General features: G+C 36.6%; 1 protein-coding gene across 2 annotated transcripts in view; it reads right to left on the bottom strand.

Annotated features, from left to right (window-relative positions):
- The window catches only part of SESTD1 (SEC14 and spectrin domain containing 1), a 125,519-nt gene that overhangs the window by 57,726 nt on the left and 47,216 nt on the right, over nt 1-20,577 (bottom strand). The window contains exons 4-6 of one of the 2 annotated variants that reach the window (XM_066233190.1): nt 18,324-18,414; nt 13,389-13,502; nt 2,192-2,305 (exon numbers count right to left, since the gene is read on the bottom strand). In XM_066233190.1, coding sequence (XP_066089287.1) covers nt 2,192-2,305; nt 13,389-13,502; nt 18,324-18,414 — 319 coding nt within the window. The remainder of the gene's footprint in view (nt 1-2,191; nt 2,306-13,388; nt 13,503-18,323; nt 18,415-20,577) is intronic. The other variant, XM_066233191.1, reaches the window with a different exon arrangement.

Here is a 20,577-nt window from a genome sequence, read left to right as displayed (position 1 = left end):
CACAGCAAAAGAAACTGACAACAAAACAAATAGCCAACTAAATGGGAGATGATATTTGTATACAACAGCTCTGATAAGGGGTTAATATCCAAAATATATAAAGAACTCACAAAACTCAACAACAAGCAAGCAAACAATCCAATTACAAAATGGGGAGAGGACCTGAACACTTCTCCCAAGACGACATACAAATGGCCAACAGATATACGAAAAGATGTTCATCTTCATTAGCTATTTGAGAAATGCAAATCAAAACTACAATGAGATACCACCTCACACCTGTTAGATTGGCTATTATCAGCAAGGCAGGTAATAACAAGTGTTGGAGAGGCTGTGGAGAAAAAGAAACCCTCATTCACTCCTGGTGGGAATGCAAATTAGTACAACCATTATGGAAGAAAGCATGATTGTTCCTCAAAAAATTAAGAATAGAACTACCATATGACTCAGCAATCCTTCTACTGAGTATCTACCCTGCAAAACTCGAAAAACACTGGTACATAAAGACACATGCACCCCCATGTTTACTGTAGTATCATTCACAGTGGTCACAACATGAAAACAACAAAAGTGTCCCTTGATAGAGGATTCCATAAAGAAGATGTGGTACAGATATACATGAAATACTACTCAGCCGTAAGAAATGATGACATAGTGACATTTATGACATTGGTTGGATCTTAAGAACATTATATTGAGTGAAATAAGTAAATCAGAAAAAGCTAAGAACTGTATGATTTCACACATAGGTGGGATATAAAACTGAGACTCATGGACATAGATAAAAGTGAAGCGGTTACTGGGGGAAGGAAAGGGTGTGGGGGAGGGGGAGTAAAAAGAAGGTGGGGAAAGGTGTAAAGAGGGACAAATACAAGATGAGGGAAAATGATTTGCCTTTGGGTGGTGGGTATACAACATAATCAACAGTTCAAATGCTATAGAACTGTTTACCTGAAACCTATGTACTCTTACTTATCAATATCACCATGTTCAAGTTTCAAAATAATATTTGAAAATTGAAAGAAAAGGTTAATTTGTACAAAAATATTTTCAATTAAGAGCCTTAGAACTAGCCAGGCAGGATCCCCCTTTCCTCTGGATATCTCTTAGTATGGTTTAAATATCAGAGCACAATAGTGTACAGGAGAGAAGATTCAACCACTTCCTAAAACAATGAATAGTTTCAGTGGATAAGAAATTTTTAAAATTTAAATATGCTAAGAAATTATTTTTAGTCTTAATGAACAAGTTTATTTTTATTCGTATGTTTCCTTGAGAAATATATGCATCAGTAACACTTTTAACTACATGAAGGTTATTTAGAAAAATATGACCCCTTTACTTCCAATTATAGAATATTTCTTTATGGTACTCTATTACCAATCTGTACTGGTTGCACATAATGGTTAAAGAATTTTACATACCAGCATCCAGCATAAAAATAAATTAGTTATAATTTTAACATGAGTTCTTAAAATATTTCCAAAAAGGGATTTGGGCAAGTCTGGTTAAAAAAATAAAGTGAACTTTCATCTGTCTGATAACATTGTTCAAATATGGTGGAAACAGAATTGGTTTTCCATTCTGATATATCCAAAAGTTCATTATTCTTCAATGAAATCAGCATTTAATTTAAACTGAGTTAATATGAAATTTGTTCTTTTACTCCCCACAAGTCTGGTTAAATAATGCTGTATTCTACAGAGTGACTTCAGAAGGCTTTCAAAGATACGCATTTTCAGAAGTGCAAAACCATAACCTGCCAAACTGCTCTCTAATTCAAAATGATGTTTAAATATTTTCTCTGAGAATAGTATATCAACTAGTTTATACCAAACTGCTCTCTAATTCAAACTGATGTTTAAATATTTTCTCTGAGAATAGTACATCAACTAGTTTACCTCCCAGGAAATTATACTACTCTGTTATTGTTATTCTACTTAAAAGATTTACAACTTTGACAAGTTATACTGACACTAATGACAACAGTAATAGCTAACACATGTGAATATGACTTCAGAGTACTTGCCTTCAAGTATTATACTATCATAGAATACACTATATTTCCTTATATTTGTAAAAAGGAAAAACAATATTTTAGTTAATTACATCAAAGCAGATTAAGATAATAAAGTTATCTAAATATCTTATTTACATGTAATAACATTTTATCTCAGCGTAATATACCAACCAGCCTCTTATTTAACCAGTCCATGTGATCATAGGTGAGACTTCCACCAAAATCTTCTGTTAACTGACATGGTTCTATATAACGAGTCAATTTATTGGCAGACACTAAAATAACCTATAACAGGAAAAAGAAAAGAGACATTCAGTAAGTCACGTTTTATGTCCATAAAATAAGGTGGTAAAATTAGGTTATATTATGCAATAGCGTTTCCAACATGATGTGTTATTTCTTTAATTAATACAACATTTAAAATCAATTCAATAAATTGTAGGTATTGCTAAAAAACATGCTATAATATTTCAAGAGAATATTATAGCATGTTTTGAAATATAGCATTCAGTTGAAATATTTTCAAATTTTTATCAATTTCTTGATAAAAAGTCAATTCCTTTAATACAATGATGTATTCTGCTTTTTTTTTTTTTTTTTTTTTTTTTAGTGAGAGGCAGAAAGGGAGAAAGATGAGAAGCATTAACTCATAGTTGTGGCACTTTCGTTGTTGACTGATTGCTTCTCATACGTGCCTTGACTGGGGGACTGCAGTCGAGTCAGTGACCCATTGTTCAAACCAGCAACCTTGAGTTTCAAGCCAGTGACCTTGGGCTCAAGCCAGTGACCAAGGGATTATGTTGATGATCCTATGCTCAGGTTGGTAAACCTGCCCTGCTCGAACCAGATGAGCCCGCCTTCAAGCCAGCGACGTTGGTTGGGGGTTTGAACCTGGGATTTCAATATCCCAGGTTGATGCTCTCTGTCCACTGTGCCACCTGACCAGCCAGGCAGCAAAGTATTTTCATATGCCCTTAAAATTAGCTAAGTACACTAAAATGATAAGTATAAAATAATAATAAATCTGGCAATCAAAAAAACCCCACACTTTAATGAACTCTTGCATATACCCTGTAATAAGGAATTAACAAGTCTATCATTTTATTATTAATTTATTAATAAAAGCTCCTAAAAAAGAAAAATCAAACTTGATAAATATAAAAAAATTACCTCATTTCTCTAACATTCCTTTGACTATATATTAATAAAACATGTCCTATAACAATAGAGTAAAACTTAGGATACACTATATTTAAAATCAGAAATAACAAGAGGGAAGAGGTCAGAGAATTCATAAACTTAAAACTTGCATATTAAAATGATAATTTTTTATTCTAAACCTTAAAAGATTTCAAATACAAATTATAGAACCGCCTAAGAGACCACTGTAGAGCTAAATAAACTTTCAATGAATGTAAAAGAAAATTCGTGGGAGAAAGGTATTCAAATGGTAGTAATGATGGAAAAATAATACATAAATTTGAATTTTTAAAAAACGACTTGATAAGAAAAAATGTATCAAGCTGGAAAGAGCACCATTTCCATCCTAAACAACAAAGGCCAGATAATCCTTAAAATTATAAATTTTCTGGAACTCCTCAGAGGAAGTCACAGAGAAACCAACTAGTCTGAAAATAATAATAATAAGACAGGCACCATAAGTCCCTGATGCCCTTTACAAAATGGAATTCTTGAGAAGAAAGATGTGAAGAGGAAAAGTTACCCTTGTGGTCTTCAATTTGAAGTATCAGTTTAAATTCAGGACATATTTCATTTTAAATGAAAACATACTCACATATACAAATTTTCTAGCTCTGTCCCAATAGGTTTAGAAACACTAACCAATTATAAACATACACAGTCCTAGCATCCAGACTGTTGTCTCCAAATACCATGTCTCACTTACAGGAATCAAGGCTCCTTGGAGAAATGCCATGCCTACAGCAGGAAATTCACACATGATAAGTTTGGGACACCCCATCATGTTTGATAACAAAAGTTATCAAAGACTACTAGGGTTGTGTGGAAGGGTCTTGAAAAGATTTACACTGGCCAACAATGTAATAATTCACATATCAAAAAGAATAATAAATGTCCTAGTTTGAGCCAACCTTTCAGGACCTAAGACCATAACAATTACAAATATTTTTGTTAGCCAATATCAAGTGTTAGCAAGGCTATAAAGCAGAAGAAATATATACAACATAGTGTACAGAGATGTACTGTAGAAGTGGGCATCCGAAACCTGTATAATTATGTTAACCAGTGTCAACCCAATAAAATTCAAGTAAAAAAAATTCTTTTAATGATCACTATTGGACTAGCTGGAGAACAAATTTATTTTGAAGAACAAATTTATTTTATTGAAAATAAGAAAATAAAGGAAAAAAATTATCTAACCTTTCATATACGAACTATACCACTGGGTAAACAAACAATAAATGAGGGTAAATTTCTCAATATAGACGTGTTCTATCTAGTAAATGAAGAAAAAATACTAGAACTAGGATATCGTCATTTTAAATCTTTAATAAACTAAGGGATCTAGGCACTGAACATCCATAGCTGCTAACATTACAGAAGAGAAGACAACTATTATGAGTCTCATGATCAAGGAACACATCACCACAATGAACAGTCTTGGAAAAAGAAAATGAATTATAAACTTTATCAACTGTCTAAATCCAACTGTCAATTTATGGAAATACAGAGATTTGCAAAGGCAGAAGAATATGTTTAATAAACTATATCCTAGAGATTGTTCTCCCAATGAAAAACTCCATATGATAAACTGATCTCCTCAAGGAAAAAAAAATAAAGAAAAGAGAAAGAGCCCTGGCCAGTTAGCTCAGTGGCAGAGCATCAACCTAGCATATGGATGTCCCGGTTCAATTCCTGGTCAGGGCACACAGGAGAAGCAACCATCTACTTCTCCAAACCTCCTCCTCTCAATTCTCTCTCTCTCTCCCTTCTCCTCCCACAGCCATGGCTCAGTTGGAGCAAGTTGGCCCTAGGTGCTGAAGGTGGCTCCAAGGATTCGCCTCACGTGCTAAAATAGCTAAGTTGCCAAGCAACAAAACAACAGCCCCAGGCAGACAGAGCATCGCCTGGGAGGGGGCTTCCCATGTAGATCCCAGTTGGGGCTCATGCAGGAGTCTGTCTCTATGCCTCCCCACTTCTAAGAAAAAAAAATTTTTTTTAAAGAGAAATTAAAATTTAAAAGCTTCATTTAATAGATTAGTATAGAATCCCACAACAATAAGAGAATTACATATTCTTTTCAAGCACTTGTGAAATATTTAAAAGCCTGACTCTGTATCAAGCCATAAAGAAAGCCTTGATAAATTTCAGAGGAAAATTGGTAACATTCTATCACCACAATGAAATTAAGCTAGGAGTCAATCATGAATCAATCAAGTCAGAAATCATTAACAAGATTTTTAAACCCTATCTACTTAGAAAGGCATCTCAATATCTCAACCAATCACAACATATGGACCTTATTTAAATTCTGATACAAATAAATCAATTTGTACCTTAATTTATCTATAATTTATAAATAAATTTTAAAATACATTATTTATATCTAATATTTTATATATAATCAAAATCCTTTTATAATATTTCCCAAGTAATTACAAATTTGAAATCAAATGGCTCTTAGATATCAAAAAATTGTTTAAGGTATGATATTGATAATTGAGTTATAGTTTTTATAGTCTTTATGTTTTAGACATATAATAATATATTTATTTAGAAATAAATTGAAATATCAGTCTTCACTGAGGAAAGCACATGAGAGTAAGGATGAGACAGAATGCACCATGGGTTGATGGCTGTTGGAACTAGGAGTAGGGATATAGGGAGTTAATTATAATATAATTTTTTGTGTTCAAAATTCTTTATAATAAAAATATTTAAAAACTAAAATAACTATCCATTTCTCTTTTCAAAATATCTTCTCAGAAACAAAATACCAAGCCTAGCCAGTTTACAAGTATATTTTAAAAATCAAAAAAGAAAATTTCAGTACCTGAAAAGTCTTTTACTAACAAACCATGCTGTGAGAGTTTGTGTGTAATGGTACAAGGCACACTGGGCCTCAAACTGCTTTCAACTCTGGCTCTGCTCCATACTAGCCTTCAGTGGCCTATAAGCTGCTTGCTTAGCTTTACAGCCTAAGAAGCTTCATTTAAAAAAAAATACAGATCATTTCAATCTGAAATAAATGCTTTCAGATAAAAGAAACAAAGGAAACACCTTCAACTCATTTTGAAACTAAAATAAATTCCCAACAACAATTTGAGAAAAGACCATAACAATTTTTTTTTCCTTTTTCCAAGTGAGAGGAAGGGTGACACACTTCCACATGTACCCTAACCGGGATCCACCCAACAACCCTGTTCTGGGGCCAATGCTCTACCCATCTGGGGCCATGCTGCCAACTGAGCTATTTTTAGTGCCTGTGGTGGAAGCTCCATGGAGCCATACTCAGCACCCAGGGCCAACGCATTCAAACCAATTTGAGCCATGGCTGTGGGAGGGGATTAGAGAGAGGGGAGGGATAGAGAAGCAGATGGTTGCTTCTTCTGTGTGCCCTGAGAATCAAACCCAAGACATCCACAAGCCGGCCAACATTCTACCACTGAGCCAAGCAGCGGGCCTGAGACCATAACAATTTACAAATATTTTTGTTAGCCAATATCAAATGTTAGCAAGGCTGTAAAGCAGGAGAAAATTTTATATACCTCAAGTGGATCTATAAATTAAAAAGCTTCTTTGGGAAACAATCGGGTATTATCTTGAAATTTTAAATATCTCTATAACCTATGCCTGGCTATTCTGCAAACAATATTTATCATGAGATATATATGGGAATGTGTATATATAGGGCATCATTTACAATGGTGAAGAAAGAAAACCACCCAAATACTCATCAACAGAATAAATATGTTTTTTATCACACAATAAAGTAACATTCAGCAGTGAAAACGAGTCAACTATACTTACTACAAGAATATGTATGGACCTTAGAGAATGATGAGTGAGAAAAAGCAAATCAGTGAAGCCTAAAATCATAATACCATTTTTATAAAACCCAAAAAGTAAACAAACTAAATATATTATCTTAGAATCTGTCTCTAAATGATAACTCTATAGACATATAAAATAATTAAAGATAAATACTGTATTTCCTTCTAAAGATTTTATCTTTCACATGTAAATTTTTAATATACACACAGCATGAGAACATAAACAGAGGATAGATAAATACAAATAATTTAGGCGGTAAGAAACAGGGAATAAGTCAATGAGATCAGAGAGGGGTACTCAGATTTATTTCAAGTTATAGATATTTTGGGTCCTTAGGTTAGGTGGTGGATACTCAAGTGTTTACTATTAAGCTTCATGTATACATAGATTTTTTTTTTTCACAAGAAACTTATCTATACTCAGCAAAGTTCTACACCAGTGGAATCTCACTCCACCTTGGCACCAATCCCCAGCAGAGCATGGTAACAAATGGACAGATCCTGGAACCCACAGGAGGTGGAGGGGAAGGGGAAGAACAGACACAGACAGACGGGAACACGTGGGACTGTGGACTGAGGCCAGTCAGGGTCTGCAGTCCTGGGCAGGGGAGAAGGTTGAGAAGCTACAACTTCAATGTGTAAAAATAAACTAAAAATTAAATAGTTTTCTTAAAAACAAATAAGGAAAGAAAAGACAATGAACCAGGCTCTGATGTCCCTGAAGGTGACTCAAGACTACATCCCAGGGTGTAAAAGGCATGATCTTTTCTTTTTTAAAAAAGATTCGATTCATTGATTTTACAGAGAGATGAGGGGAGGGGATGGGGACGAGTAGTATCAACTCATAGTTGCTTCATTTTAGTTCTTCACTGACTGCTTGTCATATGGACCTTGACTAGGCAAGCCTGGTGTCTTGAACCGGAGACCTCAACATTCCAGGTCGATGCCCCAGCCACTGTGCCACAACAGGTCAGGTGCATTTTTTAAAGAATATGTACAAAATACCATATTAAAAAACTTAAGAACAGAAAAGAATCATGAGAAGGAAATGACTTATAGAAGATACAACTTGAGGCTGAGGAAAGGGTACCTCTTCTGAGGCAGCGAGTAAGGTTAGAGGGAAAACAAAGGAACATCTGGAAGTGGTAATGACAGGGAAGCCAAGAATCCATAACTCTTTTCCATTTAAAAAAGAAAAAAGAGGCCCTGGCCGGTTGGCTCAGCGGTAAAGCATCGGCCTGGCGTGCGGGGGACCCGGGTTCGATTCCCGGCCAGGGCACATAGGAGAAGCGCCCATTTGCTTCTCTACCCCCCCTTCCTTCCTCTCTGTCTCTCTCTTCCCCTCCCGCAGCCAAGGCTCCATTGGAGCAAAGATGGCCCCGGCGCTGGGGATGGCTCCTTGGCCTCTGCCTCAGGTGCTAGAGTGGCTCTGGTCGCGGCAGAGCGATGCCCCGGAGGGGCAGAGCATCGCCCCCTGGTGGGCAGAGCGTCGCCCCTGGTGGGTGTGCCGGGTGGATCCCGGTCGGGCACATGCGGGAGTCTGTCTGACTGTCTCTCCCCGTTTCCAGCTTCAGAGAAATACAAAAAAATAATAATAAAAAAATTTAAAAAATAAATAAAAAATAAAAAATAAAAAGGATGTAGAACATCAGATTATATTTTTGGCTAGTTTAATAATAGCAAGGTGTGTAAATCCTGTCTATTTAAAATGACCAATTAATGTTATATCTAGTATGAGGAGTTTGGCCTATTTTATTGTTCTCCTGTTTAGGTAATAATTGCAGCTAATTTAAAATAAACATTAGAATAAAAGAACACAGGAAAATGGTATTTCCTTAGTGAAAAACTTATCAAAAGGGCTTTATTTTATCCTCTAGGTCCAATGCAGCTTCTTTATACTAGTTCTTAGAGACAGACAACGATGTTAAACATTACACAATAAGTGGAGCTAAGTCACAGAAACCATTTAAGCTGTCACCAATTCCTTTTGGATCAAAGTAGACATTCCACACCAGAAAGATTAAACACAAACAAATCCTTCCTCTAAAAATGTCTAGCACTCTATTCACTATAGATATGTACTAAAAATAAAAGAAATATGTATTTATTCTATAAGGAAATAAACTACTTGCTAAATTGATCATCAGTTCACATATGAAAAGATAACATTTCCAAAGCACTCTCTCCTGAAAAAACGACTTAATAGAAAACACAATGAATATAAAACATAATAAATTATCTTTCTACTCTTCAACTGTGCCTTACTTGGCATAATATTCTATTTAAAAAACTGAAATAATATCTCTTGAAAAACCTCTCCATCATGTCCCTCATATTATAACAACTTTTAATGATGTGCTTGCTATTCATGTGTTCAACAATCATTATTTACTGGAAGTTAAATGTATTTATTAAAAGTATTATTTGGCCTGACCTGTGGTGGCACAGTAGATAAAGCATCAACCTGGAAATGCTGAGGTTGCCGGTTCGAAACCCTGGGCTTGCCTGGTCAAGGCACATATGGAAGTTGATGCTTCCAGCTCCTCCCCCCTTCTCTCTCTCTGTCTCTCTCTCCTCTCTCTCCCTCTCTGTTTTCTCTCTCCCTCTCTCCTCTCTAAAAAGGAATTAAAAAAAATTTTTTTTTAATTTAAAAAAAGTATTATTTATTGGAAGTTGTGTGTTCTAGTGCTGGGAATATAAAAATAATAAGGTTTTTGCAATAATCCAGAGACAGTTGTACCACACTCTCATAAAAAGTATATTCAAGTTTTCTATTTGTTTCTAAAGTCTTTGTTGAAAATACATAAATCTATACGTTGTTGCCTCTTTGGTCATACTAATTCAGAGGGCCAAAGGTTTTACTAGACTATCCCCAAATGATTTCCAGATTCCTTTCCTAGGTTAAACACCAGTACAGTCTCACTGGAAGGATACTGAGCTAGGAGCCAATCACTCCAGGTTTATGCCCTAGTTCTTCCACAAATTCACTGACCTTATAGAAACAAACCTAAAGGAATTCATTCTTTGCTCATTTCTCCAATCTGCCAAAGAAGGTAACTACACTAAATTATCAATGATGTCTCTTTAAACTCTTTAAGAGGATATAATTCTGATGAGCTGTTATCCCATACATTTAATTTGAGCCATTCCCTCTAACCTGTCTTGCCCAATGAAGAACACTTGTTACTTTCTACCCACTCTGGTTAATCTCACTACACACACACCTTTGTACATTTTGTTCCTAAATACATAAAATCATTGGTAACAGATTTCAAGTTTAATACACCAAAGGAAAAATCTGAAGTTGCTCAGAGTAACTTAAATGTAAACAGTACAAATTCACTTTTTTTTATGACATAAAATATATTTAAGAGTATACTACAAAAAGGAAGAAAAAAAAAAAGATCACTTTGCAAATCCTTTCAAAGGAAATAAACACCTTGACATTGGAATAGTCAAGTCCTACATAATTACTTTTTCCTTTTTTTATGTTAGAGAGGTTAAGACAAGACAAATTAAATTGCTAAACCACAATATTTTCTTAACTAGCACACATTATTCAAAAACCTTGAAAAAAATATATATACCATATTGTTTTTAATCAAAACATTTATGGAGGTTTTCTTTAATCTGGAATCAAACTCACAGAAAAGCATTAAAACTTGTCCCTCCCTTACTCCTACTCCAAGGAAAATAGTTTTTAATTAAACAAGAATCTATGTTGAATTTAATATTATATACAGCTCTAAGTATCATCTAATTACTGGTGCTGAACTGCCCCTTAAAGTTGAGTATGTTTGGTGGTATATTAGCCAGCATTTGAAATTACTCTCATCTCATTAGGACATTAGACTTTTAACAAGGGCCCAGTTCTTATTCACTTGGGAAAATATTCTAGCTGAATTTCTTCAATGCCTAGTAGAATATATGATTACAAGATACTTTAAACACTTAAGTTTTAAAACATCAATCTATGACATAAAATCAAGGGATAAAGGAATTCTCTGTCTTCTATTTAATCCCCCAAGATTCAAGGTCTTCTATCACAATTAATTCACAAAGCATGAGACCTAACTGGGGATAGCATATCTCAGTAGATAGATGCCTCTGCTCCTCACCAAAGGGATCTTCTCCCTTATCCAGTGTTCAGGCTTTAGTTTCTGAACCACTGGCTCCTGTTTACTTGGCATTCTCTTGGAGCAACACTTCCTGCATGCCCCTGGCAGGAACAGCTCTCCTCCCACACTGTCTGAAGTCATCACTCTCCATGGCAACATTCAGGCCTCCTGCTTTCAGCTTTTACTTTCTTCCCTCACTACACTTCTGTTTCTACTCCCTGGGATGCATTTCCCACTCAATGACTAGAATAACACCTTTCAATGTAATCCAGCAGCCCTGGCTACCTTCCGTTACATGCTAGTGTACACCTTTCTAGTACATCTACATCACAGCCAAGCCAACAGTGACAAAAGCTGCAATGTAGAAGTGAAAAGCAAAACAAAACATTTGGCTTCTGCTTAGCGTGTAAAAAGGTGCAAAGAGCATTGCTCCTACCCCAACAAGAACAATAAAACAGTGCAAGTGTTGGCAGATAAAATAATTATGCTCACTTTGTTAAAGATGGCGCTGTCCGTGTGGGTGCCCATTGCCCAGGTGATAATATTAGTTGCCCTTCTTGCTTGGGGTGGGCATGATTATACTAATGTGTGTTGGGGGAGGGCTTTCATGCCAAAAGGTTTTAAAAGGAGGAGCTAGGAAGCCATTTGGGAAGAGATCATGTTGTTCAGAGGAGAGTGATTACATGCCTGTAGAGAGGAAGAGCTCATGGAGGCAGGGCAGGGAAGCCACGTGGAGGAGGCAGCCAGAATGGCGGGTTAGGGGAAGTAGAAGCCAGTTTGATTAGGAGAAGGAATGGGGAATAGAGGTGAATAAGATTGGTGAGGTAGAAACCTTTGATTCTAGAAAACTTGGATGAGTCGGTGCTTTGGGAGCCCTGAATGGAAAGCGAAGTATAATATTTCCCACTGTGTGTATTTCTTGCCCACCAGGTGCGAGTCTAGAATAAAGAACAATGGAACACTAGCTTTTGGCTCAACTGTTTCATTACCATAGGTTCGAATCAAACCTGAACCTGCGTTGGCCAGACAGCATTGATGGCAGCCGTGAATACTGGCCATAGAGCAAGTTCATCTGAAAAATTCACAATTTTTCTTGAATCCATCAGAGTTAAGTTCAAAGAAAAACCAATTAACCTGAAATCTAAAGAAAGACCTGTGCCTTCAAGGACAGTCGGAGCCGAAGCACTTGTTTACGTGGGGAAGTTACTAAACATGACACAAACCAAGAAAGAATTCCTGTAAAATTTTTAGTGAATTGCTAAAAGCCAAATGTGGGCTAGGGTCAAAGTTACAGAAGCCCCTGGAGAAGTAGACAAAAGAATTCAAACTCACTTACAGACTCTTTTCCACACCTCCCAGGGACTGAAGAGGAAGACTGGGTAGGTAAGAAATTTCAAAACAGCCTCTCTCAGAGTACAAGTCTGGGGGGAGGAAGCAGCAAGCTACTGTGGGAAAGGCAAGACAGGCAACTAGATTCTTCAACTCTTATCTCTCTTCAACCAAAAATAACTGACTGACTTTATCAAAAATAAAAATGACATAGTATAGCAAGGTCCAAAATGAGTCTTAATTATCTGACTCTTACAAGCATTCCAAGGCTCTATATTGTATAGGGTAAAGGTTGGACTTTGTATTCTGTAATTTTTCCACACTTTATTTAACCAATGTAAAGTTTAGTATTTATTAACTCTCCTACTGGGGAGCTGGAATTAACAGGTTATGCAAGGGAAAATAATGACAGAATTGTTTAAATTTGTATTCCATTTTAGGTCTTCTTTCTGATGTACAATAAAATGTACTTTCATGCAAGGAAAGTGAGAGGGAAAGAAAAATGTCAACAGAAAAATGGTGTTCATTTATCAAAACCAAACCAGATACTAAAAATAATTATGACATATCATATAAAATATGCTGACTTTAATTACTCGAGGATTTCCAAGTGTTAAATGTCCTTGTGGTAATGCAGTAAGAATTTAATTTTCTGAATAAAAAGTTTCTACTTACTAAAACAATTAACAAATGAAAACAAAGTATCTGTGGTCTTTGACTAAGAACCATAATTCACTCAACTAGTATCTGAATGCTGACTACATATTTATTTAGGCACTGATTAAACAGTACTTAAGCACTGCTTAGTATCCAAAACTGAACAAACAAAACAATACCAGCAAAATGCTATTTTTAAAGATATAACACACTTGTTTTTTAATAATTTACCTCAAAGCCAAGTCTATCCTTTTCTTTCCAAAAACAAAAATGTGTTACTTTCTTATCCCAGAATTCATCTGGCTTCACCACACAAACAAGGGACACCTCAGCAGGAACAACATTCTATAGAATACAGAAAAATAACGATAAATTAAACATGTATAATATACAGTTTATTAAAGTTATAAATTACTAGATATTCATGATTAGGCTAATTAAGAGAACTCTGAAAAAGAATTAAAATGATAAAGTAGAAGAAATACTCCAAACTTCAAAACATATTGATACATAGCAATAAAGGAATACTTGAAAGACAAGCTGATTCAAAAAGATTATAAATAAACAGCAATATAACAGCACATGTGAACTATTTTTGTGTTTTATTGAATCTATCAAACAGAAATAGGTATAAACTGCAAGACACCTCTTTGTGGAAGAATTATTAAATTTAGTTTTTCTATGAAATAAAATTTTTTTCTTTTTTTTTTTTTTTTATTTATTTATTCATTTTAGAGGAAACAGAGAGAGAAGGGGAGCAGGAGCAGGAAGCATCAACTCCCATATGTACCTTGACCAGGCAAGCCCAGGGATTTTAACTGACGACCTCAGCATTCCAGGTCAATGCTTGATCCACTGCGCCACCACAGGTCAGGCTAAAAATTTTTCTCTAACTCAACTACTTTGGAGAAATTCTTCAAATAATGTAAAATAAATTTTCTCACAAAATAAGTTTCTGATCAGTCATTATACAAAGAAGCTAAAATCTGCATGATTATTAACTTGAAGAAGACAAAGCTAAACTTTGACAAATAAAATTTAACATTTCTATGTATGGTTATTCATACCTAAAAATGAAAATTAACATTTATTGAGTTAATAAATATCCCATGTATATTTTATCAGCAAGTCTTTTAGAGTCTATCTTTAATATATCTTTAAATCTGCCCATTTCTACTACCTACATGAGTAATATCCCAAATTAGTCAGCTTTTTGAAATATTCTCTTAACAGGCCTACCTGCTTCTTGTTTTCTCACGCTCAGAATAAAACTCAAACCCCTTACCAAGGTCTAGGACCCTCCAAGCTCCCGGCCCCAGCGACCTCTCGAACCTCATCTCAAACTTGTCCCCTCTCAGTTCACTCCTCTACACAGCTATTGCTGCCTGTTCCACCTCAAGGCTTTTTCCTTGATGTTTTCTCTGGAATGTTGTTTGTCCTACAGTACGAATACTCCCTCAGTTCATTTAGGATTCTACTCAAATGATTCCCTCTTCAGAGAACTTCCCTGATCACCCTAACATAGCATCATTTGACTCAGTCTCTTTTTACCACTGCATTTTTCCTCCTAGTATTTATCACTATCTGATATTTATAATACTTAGTAATTTGACTATCTACTTATTTTCTAACTCCTCAAGTAGAACACAGGCTTCCCAATGGCAGGTACCTTTGTCTATCATGTCATTCCTACATATGATATGTATCACCATTGCCTATGTCAGTGCCTGGCAAATAGAAGACACTCAATATATATTTGTTGAATAAATGAATCCATATTAACAGGTGGATATCATCCTCTCGATTTACAGAAGAATAAACTGAACTTCAGAAAACTCAACTTGTCCAAACTAAGAGTTGTTAAGTAATGCACTGGAATAGATACCAGGCCCGTCTGACTAAAGTTCTACCATAGCATTTCAAATGTTCTAGATCAAGGGGTCAGTAAATTCTTTCTGAAGGTACAGAAATAAATGTTGTAGGCATCGTAGGCTATACAATCTCTGTTGTATCTCTTTCTTTCTTTTTTTGTATTTTTCTGAAGCTAGAAACGGGGAGAGACAGACAGACGCCTGCATGTGCCCAACCGGGATCCACCCAGCACGCCCACCAGGGGGCAACGCTTTGCCCCTCCGGGGTGTCGCTCTGTCGCGACTAGAGCCACTCTAGCGCCTGGGGCAGAGGCCAAGGAGCCATCCCCAGCGCCCGGGCCATCCTTGCTCCAATGGAGCCTTGCTGTGGGAGGGGAAGAGAGAGACAGAGAGGAAGGAGAGGGGGAGGGTGGAGAAGCAGATGGGCGCTTCTCCTGTGTACCCTGGCTGGGAATTGAACCCGGGATCTCTGCACACCAGGCCGACGCTCTACCACTGAGCAAACCGACCAGGGCCTCTATTTCAATAATGTAAAAGAAGCCATTGTAATATGTAAACAAATGGACATGGCTGAGTTCCAATAAAACTTTATTTTATAAACTCTAGGACCAACCACTGTTCTAGACAACAAATGGCATAACTCAATAACAATATCTAATTATATGATTATATTATCAATTAGGTAAAAATAAAAGACCTTTCTATATATTTAAACATGTCATTGGGCACAGCACAAATTTAGTGTCCTTTTCAATGACTGGGCTGTGAATAAGGTAAGTAAAAGAAATTCAAAAAATTAAAACTTATCAGAGGGACTGGAAAATTAAGGTTGATTAAGGTTTATTCATATACTGACTTGTGAATTATTATTTCAAAATCATTAAATATTAAAGCTGTGAGAAATAAGAGAAGCAAAGCCACCCATTTGAGAGACTATTAATTGTAGGTAGAGCTTGCACTAAAATCTGGGCTCCCAAACAACTGGTACCAGTCAGCATCTCCTGAAATAAAAGCAATGAATAACTTTGTAGAAACTGTTTGACTAAACAACAGGCCATTGCAATTTCTGAAAATGTTAACTACTAATAAATCCAGAAGTTGTTAAAATACCTATTAGAAAAGAAATAGCAAAAGGGGATTAAATTATCTATTGATTGTTCTTCAAATCTGCCACTGATCAAAGTCCAGTTCAAAGAGCAAGTTGCAGCCTATCTGTGACATAGCTGAACAACAGGATGAAAGGAAGAACACAGGTCATAATTAATGGCTTTCTCACCTAATAGTTATTTTAACAACTTTTACAGAGAAGAGTTAATCTCCAGAGTTTGAAATATAAAAGTACTAGAACATATTTGATAGAAAAAGTTATTATTAAAGGACACTAATCTGTGCTCTGTGAAAAATTTATCTATTAGCCCTGGCATATTGGCTCAGTGGTAGAGCATCGGCATGTGGAAGTCTTGGGTTCAATTCCTGGTCAGGGCACAATGGAAAAGCGCCCATCTACTTCTCTACCTTTCCCCCTCCCACAGCTAAGGCTCCATTGAAGCAAAGTTGGCCAGTGCGCTGAAGATGGCTCTGTGGTCTCCACCTCAGGTGCTAGAATGGCTCTGGTTGCAATGGTGCAACACCTCAATGGGCAAAGCATCGCCACCTAGTGGGCATGCCGGGTGGATCCTGGTTGGGCACATGCAGGAGTCTGTCTGCCTCACACCTCTCACTTTAGAAAAAAAAAACAACACAAAAAACCCCCCAAACAATCTAGGGAGGCTATTTCTTTTCAACCCAAAGAAGTAATTCTAATGTTGAAAGTTTAGGCCAAACACTTAAGAATGAGGTAATGGGTAGATAATTTGGGGACCACCTCAGATACATCACCTGGTAAATATTTTATATAAACTCTATAAAGGATAAAGCTAAGCCCATGCTTAGGCCATGCTAAGTTCCAATTGTGGCTTTTTCTCATTTTCACTATAAAAGAGCCTCACTAAGTTATTTAAAATCCTTGAACTTCAGTTCACTTTTGCAGATAACAGAATTTGTTTCCCAAAGTTGTAAGGATAATATTAAATGAGATAATGTATATGGCAACCTTGGCACAGCGCTCAAACCCTATTAAGCACTAAAACTAAAAAATTACCAGTTCCCACATCTTGAATCTCTTTTCCTAATTATCCCAAATAAAAGATATAACATTCAGAGTCATTCTCCTTAGTTAATTAAAATTTTTAATTATATTCCTTTTCACAAAATTCTGAAGCAGCTACCAAATATTTCCTAATTCATTTACAATTCTTAGTGCTTCTTTCAATATCATCAATATTTACCTAATTGAATGCTCACTATCCTATGTAACTGCCAACTTTTATTTCCCTCAAACTGGCCCACCATCAACTATCAGTGTCCCTGTCAGGAATGCTCTTTTCACTTTCTTTCATTTATTTAGACAACCTCTTTTATTTCACTCGATTTTTACCTTCTCTAGAAGCCCTTCTAAGGAAACCCAGGTATGAGAGCAATCTGCCCCTTTCAATTACTCAAATGTTTTATTTTTCCATTTCTGATCATAATATCCTCAACAACCTTATATCAACAATAGTTATTAAGTACCTACGACATGCAAGGGATCACAAAAATATTCTGTGAGGAACACAAGAAAATGTAAAACACAAAACTAGAATCAGATCAGGGACTGAGTAACTGTAGTTGTTTATTAAATTGTCAGTTGATAGATTCCCTGGGGACAGGGCTGTTAAGTACATAAATCTCTTCTGGATTAGAAATATACTGGTCACAGAGCAGTATAAATAGGACCATCTTAAATCTTGATGCTTGGTAGAGGAAACAGGAGAACAAAAGGGAGAGACTTAACAAAACCAACCAAGAGCTTTTTTCAGACTAGACTTACCCAGTCCTATTCCCTACCTGTAGTATCAGAACAGCATGAAGTGGGGATGGTGGAGATTCTCCAGTCTGCAAAAGCTCCCAGGTGAGTCTGATAACATCTGCTCTCACACTTCTAGCCTCACGGGCCTACTTGCTTAAGTTACTTAAATATGAGTTATTTTGGATCATTTACAAACCTTCAGAATAGAGCCAACATTTATTTTTACTCAAAGTCACACCTACAAGAATTGAATTCAACATATCAACCCAATAGTAAGCTGCGCACTGCAGAGGTCAGTCACTGCGGAGAAGCTTGGGCACAGTCCTAGAAATGAAATCCGTTTGCCATTATAACCTTATCTGTTGTTGTAAAACAAAACTATTTCCTAATAGTCAAAAATAAAATTACCTGTAGCATTAAGACTACTGTTTTCACCACATTCCACTGTGATTTTCTGCCATCCACAATCACGGTAAATCCTCTAGCCTTACACTTTTCACTGAAATGAAACAAAACTACAAAATATTAAAATAAGCTTCATATTTTATCCTTCATTATCTTAAATAAAGTTCACATCTTAATCGTATATAGAGCAACATTAATTTCACTTGGTTTGGTGTACATTGTCAATATAGATTATCTTTTGTTTTATCAAGCAACTAATTTTTCTCATTTCAGAAAATACTGTGAATTTACAAGCTAATTTGTTAAGAAAATTACCCTAAAAGCATGGAAAGTCACTCTCTTAAAGAGAAGAAATCAGGCCCTGGCCGGTTGGCTCAGCGGTAGAGCGTTGGCCTAGCGTGCGGAGGACCCGGGTTCGATTCCCGGCCAGGGCACATAGGAGAAGCGCCTATTTGCTTCTCCACCCCTCCGCCGCACCTTCCTCTCTGTCTCTCTCTTCCCCTCCCGCAGCCAAGGCTCCATTGGAGCAAAAATGGCCCGGGCGCTGGGGTTGGCTCTGTGGCCTCTGCCTCAGACGCTTGAGTGGCTCTGGTCGCAACATGGCGACGCCCAGGATGGGCAGAGCATCGCCCCCTGGTGGGCAGAGCGTCGCCCCCTGGTGGGCGTGCCGGGTGGATCCCGGTCGGGCGCATGCGGGAGTCTGTCTGACTGTCTCTCCCTGTTTCCAGCTTCAGAAAAATGCAAAAAAAAAAAAAAAAAAAAAAAAAAAAAAAAGAGAAGAAATCAAAGTAACATTCAAATAGTCTCACTGGTCTCTCCATTTCTTCCTCTATAAATGGGAGCACAGTGAAGTAGGTAACAAATGACTGCTACGTACACAGGTACCTCTTCTCTCTTTTTCTGTCAGAAGGGTAGGGTTTGTTCAGTGACAGCGAAAGCAGGTAGAAAACAAAGTATGCTATTACTAAACCACTGGAAATGGGCTTCTTTGTGTTCTTTTGGAGAAATGATATGAGATGAAGTAGCATTTGGTGTACATAATTCAAAGCTTGAATATACCATCTGTGACCCAACTCTGTTCTCACTTTTGCACTCTCAGTCACCTGACCAGCAAAATATTATCTTGTGTGTTGAAAAAATGTGTTATTTTATATATTATATTCAATTATCCAAGTATTTACTAATGCTTCCCAGAAGCCTACCCTAAGTAAAATGCCACTATATGAAAAACACTATCCTAAAGACCAAAATCACATAGATTTATTATTGTTTTACTTATAAAATCAATTTGATGCAGGGATCTCAACTGCTCTCCCTCCAATACAGTGGAAAAAACTATAGCTTTGCTTAGCAGAGCAAAGATTTGGCAGTGAAACCTCTCTCCACTCAAAGTTCTCCCAATTGAGTACATTACATAGGAAAGGTAAATAGTAGGCCCTTTCCCGAGATTTAAATCCAGCCCCCTGAGCCATTTATCCAGCCCCTCCCCCCCCCCCCCCCCCCCCCCCCGCCGCACTTCCGGAAGGGGCACCTCTTTCATTGGTGGTCAGTGAGAGGAGCACTGTATGTGGCAGCCCTCCAACGGTCTGAGGGACAGTGAACTGGCCCCCTGTGTAAAAAGTTTGGGGACCCCTGGTCTAGGGCATTTTATTCATTGTCCTTTACTCCAAGAATTCACATTAGTCTCAAGAAGGTTCTTGGAGAAGTGGTGTCCAATTCTATTGAGAAATAGTAAGACCACAAGAATGAGAATGGTATTGCTAAAGATTTGGAAGAATAGGTGCTCTTATGGACAGGGGCAGAATTGAACTACCAAAAATAAATAAATAAATAAAAGAGAGAGAGAGAGAGAGAGAGAGAGAGAAGTATTCAAGAGGTCAGACAATTTAAATCATATGTCCACATAAAAAACTTGTATACAAATATTCACAGCAGCATTAATTTAAAATAGCCAAATATAGAAACAACCCAAATGTCTATCAACTGATAAATAAAAAAATGTGGTAATGCATACAATAAAATATGATTCAACCATAAAAAGGAATAAAGCACTGATTCATGCTCGAGCATGAACAAAACTTCAAAATATTATACTAAATGTACTGAAAGAAGCCAAACACAAAGGCCCACATATTATTATTAATATATATGGTTCCATTTATAAGAAATGTACAGAACGGACAAATCCATAGAGGCAGAAAGCAGATTACTGGCTTCCGAAGGCTGGAAGGAGGGGAACGAGGAGAGTGACTGCTAA

Source organism: Saccopteryx bilineata, chromosome 5 (assembly GCF_036850765.1).
Source record: "Saccopteryx bilineata isolate mSacBil1 chromosome 5, mSacBil1_pri_phased_curated, whole genome shotgun sequence".
Taxonomy (NCBI): Eukaryota; Metazoa; Chordata; class Mammalia; order Chiroptera; family Emballonuridae; genus Saccopteryx; species Saccopteryx bilineata.
The sequence above is the reverse complement of the archived record's forward strand: the minus strand, read 5'-3'. Positions and strand labels throughout refer to the sequence as shown.